Source organism: Cryptococcus neoformans, chromosome 4, assembly GCF_000149385.1.
Source record: "Cryptococcus neoformans var. neoformans B-3501A chromosome 4, whole genome shotgun sequence".
Lineage (NCBI taxonomy): Eukaryota > Fungi > Basidiomycota > Tremellomycetes > Tremellales > Cryptococcaceae > Cryptococcus > Cryptococcus deneoformans.
Genome location: NC_009180.1, coordinates 381,266 through 393,915, shown reverse-complemented (window position 1 = coordinate 393,915; position 12,650 = coordinate 381,266). Strand labels below are relative to the sequence as shown.

At 47.9% G+C, this 12,650-nt stretch overlaps 5 protein-coding genes across 5 annotated transcripts in view; 2 read left to right on the top strand and 3 right to left on the bottom strand.

The window, feature by feature from the left end:
- CNBD1240 (hypothetical protein) overlaps nt 1-110 on the bottom strand; it is a gene marked incomplete at both ends in the record, with an annotated part of 1,141 nt that extends 1,031 nt beyond the window's left edge. Inside the window, one exon of the mRNA XM_770983.1 lies at nt 1-110. This exon is cut by the window's left edge and continues 35 nt beyond it. Within this exon, the coding sequence (XP_776076.1) occupies nt 1-110 (110 nt within the window).
- A 1,230-nt stretch (nt 111-1,340) lies between these two features.
- Nucleotides 1,341-2,298, top strand: CNBD1230 (hypothetical protein; the record flags this gene model as incomplete). The annotated part of the gene is made up of 3 exons (XM_770982.1): nt 1,341-1,377; nt 1,669-1,725; nt 1,775-2,298. The coding sequence occupies 3 exons, from the start codon at nt 1,341-1,343 to the stop codon at nt 2,296-2,298; spliced, it is 618 nt and encodes a 205-aa protein (XP_776075.1).
- Nucleotides 2,299-3,687: 1,389 nt separating this feature from the next.
- CNBD1220 (hypothetical protein) lies at nt 3,688-4,247 on the bottom strand (the record flags this gene model as incomplete). The annotated part of the gene is made up of 2 exons (XM_770981.1): nt 3,688-4,131; nt 4,185-4,247. 2 exons carry the CDS (start codon nt 4,245-4,247, stop codon nt 3,688-3,690), a joined length of 507 nt encoding a protein of 168 aa, XP_776074.1.
- Nucleotides 4,248-6,018: 1,771 nt separating this feature from the next.
- CNBD1210 (hypothetical protein) lies at nt 6,019-7,459 on the top strand (the record flags this gene model as incomplete). Its single annotated transcript, XM_770980.1, has 5 exons — nt 6,019-6,078; nt 6,134-6,390; nt 6,486-6,647; nt 6,698-7,242; nt 7,305-7,459. 5 exons carry the CDS (start codon nt 6,019-6,021, stop codon nt 7,457-7,459), a joined length of 1,179 nt encoding a protein of 392 aa, XP_776073.1.
- Nucleotides 7,460-8,466: 1,007 nt separating this feature from the next.
- CNBD1200 (hypothetical protein) lies at nt 8,467-9,155 on the bottom strand (the record flags this gene model as incomplete). The annotated part of the gene is made up of 2 exons (XM_770979.1): nt 8,467-9,006; nt 9,066-9,155. 2 exons carry the CDS (start codon nt 9,153-9,155, stop codon nt 8,467-8,469), a joined length of 630 nt encoding a protein of 209 aa, XP_776072.1.
- Nucleotides 9,156-12,650: the final 3,495 nt, after the last annotated feature.

The following is a 12,650-nucleotide window of genomic DNA, read 5'->3' as shown; positions in this document are numbered from 1 at the left end:
CTGGCTGATTGTGCAAGCTTGTTAAGGCCTGAGTTTCCCCTTGCGAGTATTTTTGCCTTACGCGCTGCTGCTCTCCGCGCTGCTTCTGACTGCTGTGGTTGTTCTGACATGCCGAGGGGAGAGAGAAAGAGTCAAGAAATGGAGGGGTATACAGTATAACGACGTACTTGCATATGTATGTGCGACACTGGTTGCTGGTGGACCTGTGGGGTGTCCCGATCTCCGCCAGCGCGCCTGGCACCGTCTACCCCGATTTCAGGGTCTTTTGGTTGCTCCTCTCCTAGCCAGGGTAGGCACGCGCCTTATTCTTCCCTGCTCCGCGAGGCTTCCATGCGGACTGATCCTGTTTGGTTCATGCGTCCGTCAGACCACTGCAGGGAGGAAGGATCGCTGCTCCTTTTGGATCATGAACGAATATCTCACCTGCTCCACTTCGTTCCATGCCACCTGTTGTTGCTGAGACTCCAGATCTACTATTACTATACTGATAACTAACAGTAGCAGATATGCATGTGAAAATTTGCTTATTAAGTTATTTCATCTCTTGCAGTGTTGTTTTGTTGTTTGTTGCTTTCTCCCTTCTTTCCAAGTCCTCCATTTCACCACTCTCGTCGTACGAAACCTTTCCTCTACTGCTGTGACCTAGACAATGTCTCTGCGTTTGACGATGAGTCACGCAATCTGGACGGCATCTTCGCCAAATGGCCAACCCAGGTCGCGGATTGCCTCGTTCCTTCTGGTAACCCTATAACGACTGCCCAGCGTTTCATCCCCTGCAAACAAAGGGGCCACCGCTTGCGAGTCTAATGGCTTTTTCCGCTATACCACTTACAACCTTTGTGGGATTGCCGCAGCGCTTTGGAAGTATGCTCAAAGCCACCATACAAGTCCTCATCAAAGTGGCTGTCTCAGAGGATAGGGACGAATCACAGCAATTGAGGGTACAAGAAAATATAGATCTCACGGATTCCACTAGTGAAAAAATGCTTGGTATCCTCGATGCCCCGATCAATGCCTCATCTTCCAGCCTCCTCAAAAATTGTCAAGTCTTTGTATCGCCAGCTTGATAGTGACCCAATCTTGATAATCCACCCGAAATACCAGGCGAAAGGCTGTCAGAGTGTCTTGTACGCGTCATATCACGAGATGGTTGGGGAAGAATCCCGGACAAGTGTCCGCAATGTGTTTCACCGTTGAAGGGGAATGGTAAGCTGACAACGGAATTCTTTGGGCGGCGAGCTTTAAAGGATGAACTGGAGTATCTCTTCTCCATTGATGGGATAGAGCGACTCGTGGAGCAAGAAATAATTCGTGCTGGCCAAAGGGAGTGTTATAACTCAATGGACCGACCGCGATACCTTCAGAATGCCAAAACTGGTAAGATCCTTCGTCAGCAACTTGATGGATCTTGTCATTGCCAACTTTAGAGGGGAGTGCGAGAAGGGGGCTCTTCTTTGGCTATTAATATATCCGTCGATTGGGCGGACCCATCCAAATCTCGCAATCGGACGCCTCGCTCCATGGGTCCCATTCTCTGCGAGGGAGCTGGCTGACCTTCCCAATCAATATCGATCACAGTTTGGGTTCATGATGCTCATGGGCATAACGCCAGCACCACATGAACCTCCTGGCGTTCTCTTCATCGACTGTTGCATCCTTTGGCCGTAGAGCTTCTCAGTGCAAGTGCGGATGGGCTCTGGATCAAAACACCAAAGTATAAACAGGGTAGGTAAGCCATACTGTTGATAAATTATGTTAGCTCACTTGTTCATAGGACGAAAGGTCTTTGTCAGAGTCGGTACTATCTGCTGTGATCGTCCTGCTGCTGTTGCTGTTACTGGCAGCCCACACTTCACAAAGAGGGATTCTCCCTGCATGAAATGCACTGTACCGCGCAGTCGCTTATATAGCTCGGCATTACACTCCCCTCGAAATGGTGCTGAGCATTCTCAAGCGATGCTAGCGCAGCAGTGCGAATTCCTCAAGCAGTTTGAGCAAGCCCGCAAACTGCACGGCAACCCCGTGTGGCTCGCCGTGCAGGCCGCCAAACTCAAGCGACTCGGGCGGCAGTGGATACCATGGAGCAATCTATCTTCAAGGTACCCGGTCATCTGTCAGTTTTTGACCTTTTCCCAGATTTCGATAAAGTTCAACATGCTGTTGTTGACCCGATGCATCCCCTACTCGAAGGAGTTCTCCCCTTCTATATTCGATGGGTCTGTATTTTGGGGCGGTACTGCGCTTTACCTCCAGCAGGTTGGGAGATGGACGATGACAGAGGCAGTGTCGCCTCATTAAATCTGGAGGATGAAGGGTTCGAGGATGTGGTAGACCGAATGATGGAATGAGAGAGGGAATCGGAGGATCCCAATACTATCGCGAGATTTCATCATCAATATTCTGCGAGCGTTCTGCCACCCGGGAAAGCAACAATCTCGTATCATCTTGGCAGCTTGCATCCTGTGGAACATACACCAGGAAGTAATGCTCGGAAAAGAGGATCATGGTCAGGGGGCAGATGGCAAGCTTCAGCCCATCTCCGTCGAGGACCTTGTCTGAAACAATCCGCTGTCAAGGAATAATTCCGATGAACTCATCAAGCGTGGCCGGACCACAATAGGCTGAGGAGAAGACAGACAAGGACGAGGTTCGAGATCTTGTTGCTGCACTATTGCGAATGGAGACTACTGCTGAGTCAGCCGATCGGATCCTCCAAGAGAATTCCTCGGCAGTCTTTGAGTTCTTGAACACGGAAGTAGAGCAGGGTAGGATCACCCCTATCCAGTGTGCAGTGCTCTTCACATCAGCGCAAGGGTCTGCGTCTGACTGGAACTCGCTTAACGTGGCAGCCAACTACAGCGGCATGGCTACGACTAGCATCATGTTGCAAGTGCTCGTACACAAGTACTGTCCTTTGCCCCAACAGAGGCCTCCCTGTCAGCCGACCACAGGTGCTCCATGAAAGAGTCATTATTCTGTACCGACTAATTCTGTACACTGCTCTCCGAGTCTGTTAGTGCGCCGGTGCTGAGGAAACTCCAGTCCAATACTCCATCGTATCCCTTACTGAGCACTCCAGCGCACTCCTATGTCCGATCAAGTGACGAGTCGATCTCCTACTCTCCGCCCAGTCACCACCATTATACATCCGCACGGACCCCCTCATTTCTCTTCGCCTTTGCTTCCTCATCTTCTTCTCTCCATTTTTCTCCAGCCCATAGGGTCTAATCTGTTGAATGAGCGAGAAGATGGGAGCCTAAGATACGGAGCTCTGAGAGAGATCGTTTGTGGCGTGGTGGGATCGGAGTTGCGTGGTAATTTTTTTTCTTTTTGATTCTATGATAGTCTCTTTCTTTCTTTATGCATCCATAGACACCTTTCAACATAATCAATCTCAAATGAAAATCGTACCAAAAGTTTTGCATTATTTAATGAATCAGTGCTAGTTGCTTCGATTCCAGTCATTGCTTGCTTCCGTACACCGCCGTTCAAATAAAATGTCGGATGGATGCTGCCCAGGTTCGAGAGATGTAGATCATCATATATGCTTTGTATCTGAATACTCTCATCACCCTCCATGCACGCATGCACAAACATCTCAACAAACCCACCATACGCACGCGACGCCTATATACGATATATCTTCAGAATTATTTATATACATGTACACAGACTATGCAATCATTATTACATAAAACCGTCGTATTCTATTATATCATTTATATCACTATCTACCTCCTCCTCCAGCACCCCGTCATCGGTATCGTCAGACTCACCTTCTGAGCTATTACTACACTGCCCGTTAGCTTCTTCCTCCGCAGACACCACGTTTCTCTGGTGAGACTTCGCGTTCCTCGTCTCCTTGAGTTTCTCTCCTCGAGCGAAACGTACCTCCCAAGGGTCTTCAAGGATTCGTCGGGGTTGGTACAATGTGCGAGGAAGAGCGGAAAGGAGGACATCGACGTTGTGAAAAGCAGCTGTGTTTATCACAAAACGGTCGGCATCGCGATGGCGAACCGCAGCCATCTTCTGGCTGGTTGCCTGTCGTTCTTGGAACACGACCCTTTCTCCATCCTCTGTACAACCTCCCGTCACGCAATCATGGACCGCAGAGAACAAAAAGTCGATATCCTTAATAGGGTAAGAAACAGCAAGCCCTAATTGTGTTTGCATGTGATGCTCACCTGACCATATATGTATAAGGTAGACTCTTTCTCCCCTTCCGGCACACGATACAGGACAGGCATGCTCCATTGTGAATGGAGCCTACGGCCAAGAGTGTAGCATTGAATTCTGACTCTGACGCATAACTATTATGATTGCCACTGTCGTAACCCCTGATGTTTCTCCGCCGACGAAATCGTAGTCCGGCCACGCTTGACAAGCTCACCGGTATTCTCCCTTGACAGCGGATTGTTTCAGACAAGGTCCTCGACGGGGATAGGCGGAAGCTTGCCATCTGCCCCCCTGACCATAATCCTCTTTTCCGAGCATTACTTCCTGGTGTATGTTCCACAGGATGCAAGCTGCCAAGATGATGCGAGATTGCTGGGTCGGTCTCGTACTTGCGATGTAGGTAAGACAACCCCACTTGCCTTTAACGCAACCGAAGATTCGTTCAATGACGTTTCGACGGGAAGAATGGCGGAGATTGTACAACTCCTTCGCAGTGCGTGGCCTATACGCAGCCAATGACTCAGCTCAGCTTGGATTTAGTTTCGAAGACTGAAAGCTTACTCGTTACCTGACTCGCTAAAATCTTTTAGGTGGTAACGCACACCGCGGTAGGGCGTGATACGGAAAGCGTACTCGTTACCTGACTCTCTAAAATCTTTTAGGTGGTAACGCACATCGCGGTAGGGCGTGAGAGACGACATGCCCAAAGAATATCCGGCATTACCGAGGAAATACCTGCCTTTGGGTATAATAAAAGACTGACGTAGCGCTTCATGGAATACGCATGCACCATTTGCCGATCCTTCATATCCTGAATACAGGAAGCTGAACCGCTTGTCAAACGTGCACGCAGCCAGCAGGTTCACAGTGATTGTATCCTTGCGACAACGATATACGTCCTGTTTCTCCTTGGAAACACGGACAGTGATGTGTGAACCATCCATTGCGCCCAGAGCATCATCGGAATATGGCTCAAATCTTTCATCACATGCTATACTAGAAGGACGTTTGGGATAATGACATGGGCGATGAATGAATCTCCTGTAAACGGGCGCAGGGGAAGTGCACCGACGAAATCGTGAACGCACCTGTAAAGCAAGATACTTCTTAGCATCATGGTGACAAATTGATATAGAAAAGTATACTTACGCCCAATTTGTTGAGATACTTCTCTGTCAAAACTCTGCGGTATGCCTCATCCCAGCCTTGATACCACCCGTCAGGCAATACAACGCGACGGCCATCCTTTTGACCTGAAACATCTCTCTGGTGGATATATTTTGTGCCATCTGGCTCAGCACATCATTAATCAAGAATAGTTCCGCTTGATTCACTCCCATCACATCCACCATTCCGTTCCCGTACTCGGCAATCCGCTGTTGTCCTTGGAAGATTGAGTCATGATAAGGACGGGGAACCTTAATGAGAAGTCCCTCTAGGTTATCCCCTATAAACGACAACATATAAAGGCTAAAGACACCGTTTCGGAGTATCCCATCTTTCTCTTCATCGTCCGTATTATTCACCTGAGGATGTGTGATGGGCACTGGCAGAGTGTGCTGTTGAGAAGGACATTATTTCAGGTGGCACTCGGCGATTCTTGGAGCAAATGAGTGAGTGCCATGAACATAAGGCGTACGAAGGCAAAAAGCAAAAAAAAAGAACCACGGCATTTGGGATTCCCACGTGGTCCCCCACCGTGCACTTCAGACGCAAAATTACAAATCGTTGCCGAACAGTCTCTAATTTAAAAATATCTACTCGTTTTTTTTGACTTGCCGACTTTTCACGCACATCGTAAACATACTTCACACCCAGACACTCCACATCTTTTCCCCAGCAATGTCTGCTACTCCCTCTCCAGACAGGAACAGACCCCTCGACGACAGGAAGGTCACTGGCGTACGTCTGTCCATTCCTCAATCATCCCGCCTGCTGACCCATATTTCACCACCAGTATGACCCTCTCATCCCTCCCGCCCTTCTTCGACATGACCTTCCCGTTCCTCCCGTCGCCTCCAAGACCATCTCCGCTTCCCGACGAACCACCTCTTCCATCGTGCGCGGTACCGACCCCCTTTCCCGATTGGTCGTCGTTGTCGGCCCTTGCAGTATCCACGATGTCGACCAGGCCAAGGAGTACGCCTCTAGACTGAGAAAGGGCGTGCAAGAGGGAAAGTGGCCTGGTTTGGAGGTCGTTATGAGAGTCTACTTGTGAGTTAATTTTTTTTTATGACTTGCAAGAACCATCTACATTACTTGTTTTCCGGCAAGTGTATTAGCGGGAGCTAATCTGTGGCTTTCAACAGTGAAAAGCCCAGAACGACTGTCGGGTGGAAGGGTCTCATCAATGACCCCGATATCGACGGTTCCTTCAAGATCAACAAGGGTCTGAGAATGGCTAGGGAGCTCTTGTGCGACATCAATGCCATGGGTATGCCCGTTGGTTGTGAGCTCCTTGACACTATTAGGTATGTGTGCAACCTTTGGTTTTCTATTCGGATCTAACACTATCCTTCAGCCCTCAGTTTATTGCCGACCTCATCAGTTGGGGTGCTATCGGTGCCCGAACCACCGAGTCTCAACTCCACCGAGAGCTCGCTTCCGGCGCCTCTTTCCCCATCGGTTTTAAGAACGGTACAGATGGCTCAGTCGGTGTTGCCATCGACGCCATGCAATCCGCCTCCCACCCTCACTGTTTCATGGGTATCAACTCTCAGGGCATGGCCAGTATCGTCAGGACTTCCGGCAACAGGGACTGTCATGTCATCTTGAGAGGTGGCACTGGTGGCCCCAACTACTCTGCTGAGCACGTGCAGAAAGCCCTCTCCACCATGCGTTCCAAGAACCCTGATGCCTTTGCTTCCATCATGGTCGACTGCTCTCACGGCAACTCCTCCAAGAACCACCTCAACCAGCCCAAGGTTGCCGCCGACCTTGCTGCTCAGATTGCGGCGGGCGAAGTCGGTATCACCGGTATCATGTTTGAGAGTAACTTGAAGGGTGGCAAGCAAAGCAGTGACAAGGGGAGAGACAACCTTGAGTACGGAGTGTCCATCACCGATGGTGCGTTCCTTCGCCTGTTACCCATTCCTTTAGAGCTTTATACTGATATGTGGTGATTGTAGCTTGTGTCGATTGGGAAATGACCGTTGACATGCTTGACAACCTCAACCAGGCCTCCCTTGCCCGAAGAGCCCTTCTCGAATCCCGGGAAGCTAATGCCAACGGTCATCTCAATGGCGACACTCCTGCTGTCAAGAGGCTGAAGACTGACGAGTAATTGGGTGGTTGCAGAGTGTTGGCGACAGCGGTAGTATCTCTGGCTTTGGGATGTGGGCCAGCGTAGGGTACGAAATGGTCATGAACGAATGGCAAATATTTATCATCAAAAGCAATCATATCTGCGTCCGCGATTAGAGACAATCTTGTAGATTATGCAATATACATAAATAACTGTTTCTGTCTCCATCGATTTTGACAAGCGACACGCGCAACAATATCATGAATCCTCATGAATTGTGCGTGTAGCTCATCAAAGGAGATTGTGATTTTGGAAAAACGTATCCTTCCTACGGAATAAAAAGATTTTAGCCAAAGAGTCCTGTATATGCCGAAAAGAGTGGAAAAGAGGAAGACTTGTGTTTACATCTAACATCGTCCATAGGGGTCACATGTCTCTTCATTTTCGATCCTGATAGTAGTGTTCTCACTTATCTGCCCGACTTTTCATTTTCCGCCAATGCGTTTATTTTATAAGACTACTTCGGGCATGCAGCATGTTGCAGCACACGGTAGCCACACAGTCTCAACTTTTCCTTCAAAGTTCCCATCTATTCTTTTCCAAATCCGCCTCATGAGTCTAATGCGGTCAGTGAGAATGCATGCCCAACCCTTTCGAATGGCAAAACACAGGGAATCTACCTTTCCCGAGCAATGATTCTTCAATTGTGAATGGGGAAATAAAAGTGCAAAAAATGTGCGGGCCAGTCCGTTGAAAATGTCGAGATACTGGTATACGATATACATGCAACATAGTTATGTCAAGTCGTGGATAATCATGTGATTGATACAAAGATTGGTACACCGAAACTAATAGTGATGAGAGACTAATGCTACAGCGAAAGAGGTGGTAAGTGTTGTACACTGGATAGTTGCCACTCTCGACTAGTCTTTGAGTTAATGGGGATAAGGGAAAGCAAGGCTGATTTACTGACTGAAGAAGACAATGTTTTTAGCAATTATATTAGACGCAGTGTCTTTTGAATGACAACTCATTCTCCAGATCGGTCAAGGGAATGAATGCGTCGACTGCTGATTGATGATCCTCTTCCGGGGGCCCTTGGATAGCTCCTCTTTAGACAAATGACCTATAGAGTCGGCGACTTTGTAGGATTGTCCGACGGGAATCTGGTTGCTCGGCTGCACCGCATCATGTTTTCTTTCATTTCCAGTCGCAACACCGCATTCTCCTGTCCCAGCAGCCAAGGGACCATCTTGCTTGAAAACGTCGCGCAGAGGGCCTACGTCGGTCGATATAGCAGCCATATCGATCCTCGATGCAAATGGGTCTTCAGGCAAATCTGGATGTGGTGCCAGATAAACTGAAACCGCTTCCGACCTGGGAACGGTCCGAGAGTTGAATGGTATTTTTGAAGGGTCAAAGAATCCACTGATGCGTTGAGTCCATGAGCTGTTGGGCCGGGAATTGGTGATGTCAACGCTCATATAGGCAAAAGTCTGACGGTGCGAGCTTTCGGTGGAAGAGCTGGAAAGGTCAAATGTCTGTTGATTAGATGGGGAAGGTGGAATAAGATGGATTGTTGGCACCTGTCAAGAACTTATTAGACTCTCATCGAGCCTACTTTCCGCATCAAAAAGTTACATACTGGTTCAAGCGATACCGTTGTTTTAGATCGGCCTGACTTGCCTGGCACTTCTTCAAATGGCGCTGCGCAGCCCCATAGGCAGACATTCATGTTGGTACTAAATAGTATTTGATGGAGATATGTTCAACTTGGCTCTGGCTGGCCCTGATTATGTCCTAGAGAAGCGGTCGAGGAGAGGGGCAAAGTTATGGAGAATAGACTGCGCCATTCCATTATATAGCCAGAAGATTACCTCCCAGCGCTCAGCTAACGAAATCAGCGACTCCGGCAGACTAAGGCTAGAGCGCTAGAGAAGGCTGGACACTATAGGCGTCTGTCTAGCGCGCGCACGTACCACTTTTAAGATAAGGCGTCACCGTAAGTTGAAGCTATCTACTGTCCGTTAGTCTGTAAAGCGCCTCCATGTGTGCGTTCTAGCGCGGTTCCTTGCATCACGTCGGCATTTGGGTGCATCTGGCCAGGCTTCGGGAGTTTCGGCGCACAGCTGTCAAGCAGTCGCTGCTGGGCGCTGGAAATTGTTTAAGGGAGAACCGAAGAACAAAGGCTGGTACGTAGAACGCGTTGTAGTGCAATGAGCCTTCGGCCTCATAGACTAATGCCACATCACAGTCGGAAGCTACCGCCGGTGACAGTGAGGAGAGATAGAGAAGAGAAAGAGAGATGGTTTGAGATATATCGAAGGAGGGGATCAGGGAGAAGGAGGAGAGAGAACGAAGTAGAGCCTGTGACAGTAACTACCCCTTCCATGGGTAGCTGCCAAACAGCTTACAGAGATCCCAAGTACATAGGTACATAACTGTTAGTTACGCTCATGGAGCCTATATTGCTATATTATTTGATACACACACAACACACAACAACTCGACATGAGACCCGAGTTCAATTATACCACTACACAACCTAACGACCTATCGTCAGTATCATTACTAGGTAGATCGACCACCAACAGCCAAACTTAGGAAGGCTTTGTATTCCGTAGAATTGATACCAAGGAGTCGATATTCTGTTATCTGCTGTGGGTGGCAGTGGAACGGAACCAACTGGATCGTTTAACCAATAGGAGACCCGGGTATTTCCCTACATTATGGTGCCCTCACTGAGAATCGAACTCAGAGCTGAGGATTATGAGACCTTAGGGTCAGGCTTGATAGCCAGGCAATGTGCCAACGGGCAAGGCCCATCAACAATGTTGTGTGTATCTTTCCAGCAAAAGTCATGGACATACATATACTTAGATACTCATGTACCAGAAGCTACCATATGAGTTCACAGATAGGAGATTGGTGTCCTATATACCGTTTGAAGCAGGCTTCATAGGCCATGGGAATGCCTGGGAAGCGAAGTGCAGAGACAAGAGAAGTGCCACATCGGAAATTGTCGGCCTTTAAATCCAAGGATAGAGAATGTGACTACTTACGAATTCATGTGAACTGGGTGGTTCTCTACTTGAAACTCATCGCAACCTCCCTATTTTAATCCATTACTGTCCAATACACAAGCGGCTCTACTCGAGAAGGCTCTGTCACCAATCGAATCTTACAACAGACCATTATCTGCTCGCACCATTGTCTTTTGTGGCTTTTAAATCTCTTACATCGCTTTCAGCTTCCTTGCCAAGTTGTTATTGAAAAGAAACCCCAGAAATCTTAACAAAAACAAACAAAACTAGTAAAACTACCAAAAACATTTAGGAAAAGAATCAAGATCAGTCGGTATGCAACAGGAAAACAACAACAACAATTCTCCCGCGGGGAGTGGACCAGATGGTCAAGCGAGTTCGCTAGGCAATGTGCCAACCAGTAATGACTGGAGTACCCTTATGCAGTTTTTGCAGGTGCAGACTGTTACTCACGAGAAGCTATTGTCGGAATTGACGGAGATGCGCAAAGCTCGAGCTTCAGGTTCACCTGATCGAAGCACTGACACTAGCGTATCCCAGACTACAGCTGTTAATACTAAAAAGAAAATGCCAGCCCCAAGTGATAAAGAAAGCCAGATATGGTATGGAAAAGCGGAAACTCTTGAAGAATGTTTGTCATGGTTTGAATCCACTGCAAAAGATCGTGGAGTCGATGACTCAGAGATGAAAACCAGTTGGTTTAAGTATGTTGCTGCCGCACAAGTGGAAGTAATAAAAAGTATATTGCATGGTCTTGACGCTTGGAGCGCAGTCAAAGAGAGGCTCCGTGATTTGTATCCTGACAGGTCAAAGCAAGTAGAAGGAACTCTTGAGAGCTTACAGGAATTTGCCGAGATCTGGAGCAAGAAGCCGCTTCAAAGGATTGAGCATCTAACCGCCCGTGTAGAAGCATATGCCAGGAATGCTTTAAAGTTCGAAGCTGACGAAGGGTCCGACAATAGTATAAATAAATTCTGGTTTATGGGCATGCCGCTGGATTGGCAAAAGAGATATCGTGAAGAGGTATGGCACAAAAATGTCAAGAAGGATCGAACTAGGTTTCCCGATAGGAAAGTTGTGGAACAGTGGGTAAGAGTGATATTAGACCCAACCGATGTAATCGAAAACCACATTATTGAATCCATGTATCCAAGCATTAGAACCCATCAGGAGCTTGCCCAGGAGGCGGATGATAAGAAAAGACAGTACCTTGGGAAACTTCAAAGGGGAAAAGCGGAGGTAATACAGCTTAGAACGGCTGATGATGAATACAAGGAGGAACCGATCAAACTAGAAACCGAGCAGATCGATGATGTTGACGAGTTAGTACGTAAGATGGGAGAACTGACTATCAAAAGTCAAAGCGTTAGAGGAATTACCCCTTCAGAGAGAGCGAAGTACATTGACTGTCATGCTCGTCTTGCTGCAGTGCGACCTATCTTAGCGGAGGCTTGCCCCAGCAACTTGCCCTTCTACCGGAGCTATAGTTATAGACAAAACCCTCCTGTCGCACATTTTCAGACTGTTACTCCGCTTGGTGACTTACTTGAACAAATGGAACTGATGAAGGAAAGGAATCGGACAGGGTATCGAGAAGACCCTGAGTATAAAGAGCTGTATGCCAAAGTGAATTCTATGAGCGTTGCGGCCGCCTCTCTTCTGCAGACTCCTCTTATTGAGACAACATTTGTGGGTCACTCACGAGATACACCCCCTCATGCAGAGATATCCTCTAGACCTGGTGTCTCTGTGAAAGTAAGTAGCACAAACCAGTGTGCAGCCTGGGGAGAAGTGAAGCCGAAGTGTCATTGGTGCCGAGATTCAAATCATTTTGTGAGAGATTGTCCCAATACGGCGAAGTGGGCCAAAGACGGATGGATTAAACAAGTTGATGGTTTCTGGGTGTGGGCACTTAATAACGCCAGAATTAAAAGACATGCTGATGGCACATATGAGAGTACAGTTCGTGATTACGTCAGAACTGCTGAGCATGATGCGGCAGTGAACAGTGCGCTTTCAGCTGCTCTGATGGCTAGAGACTTTGAGCAATCAATGTATCCTGAGGAAGACGAGATATAAGATCGGCCACAGAGGTTGGAGTATTAATTATTATGATAGATAAATATAAGTCAAAATGATGAGAATATAATCCAAGAAGGAAGTCACTCGGTGACCAAACGGATAGA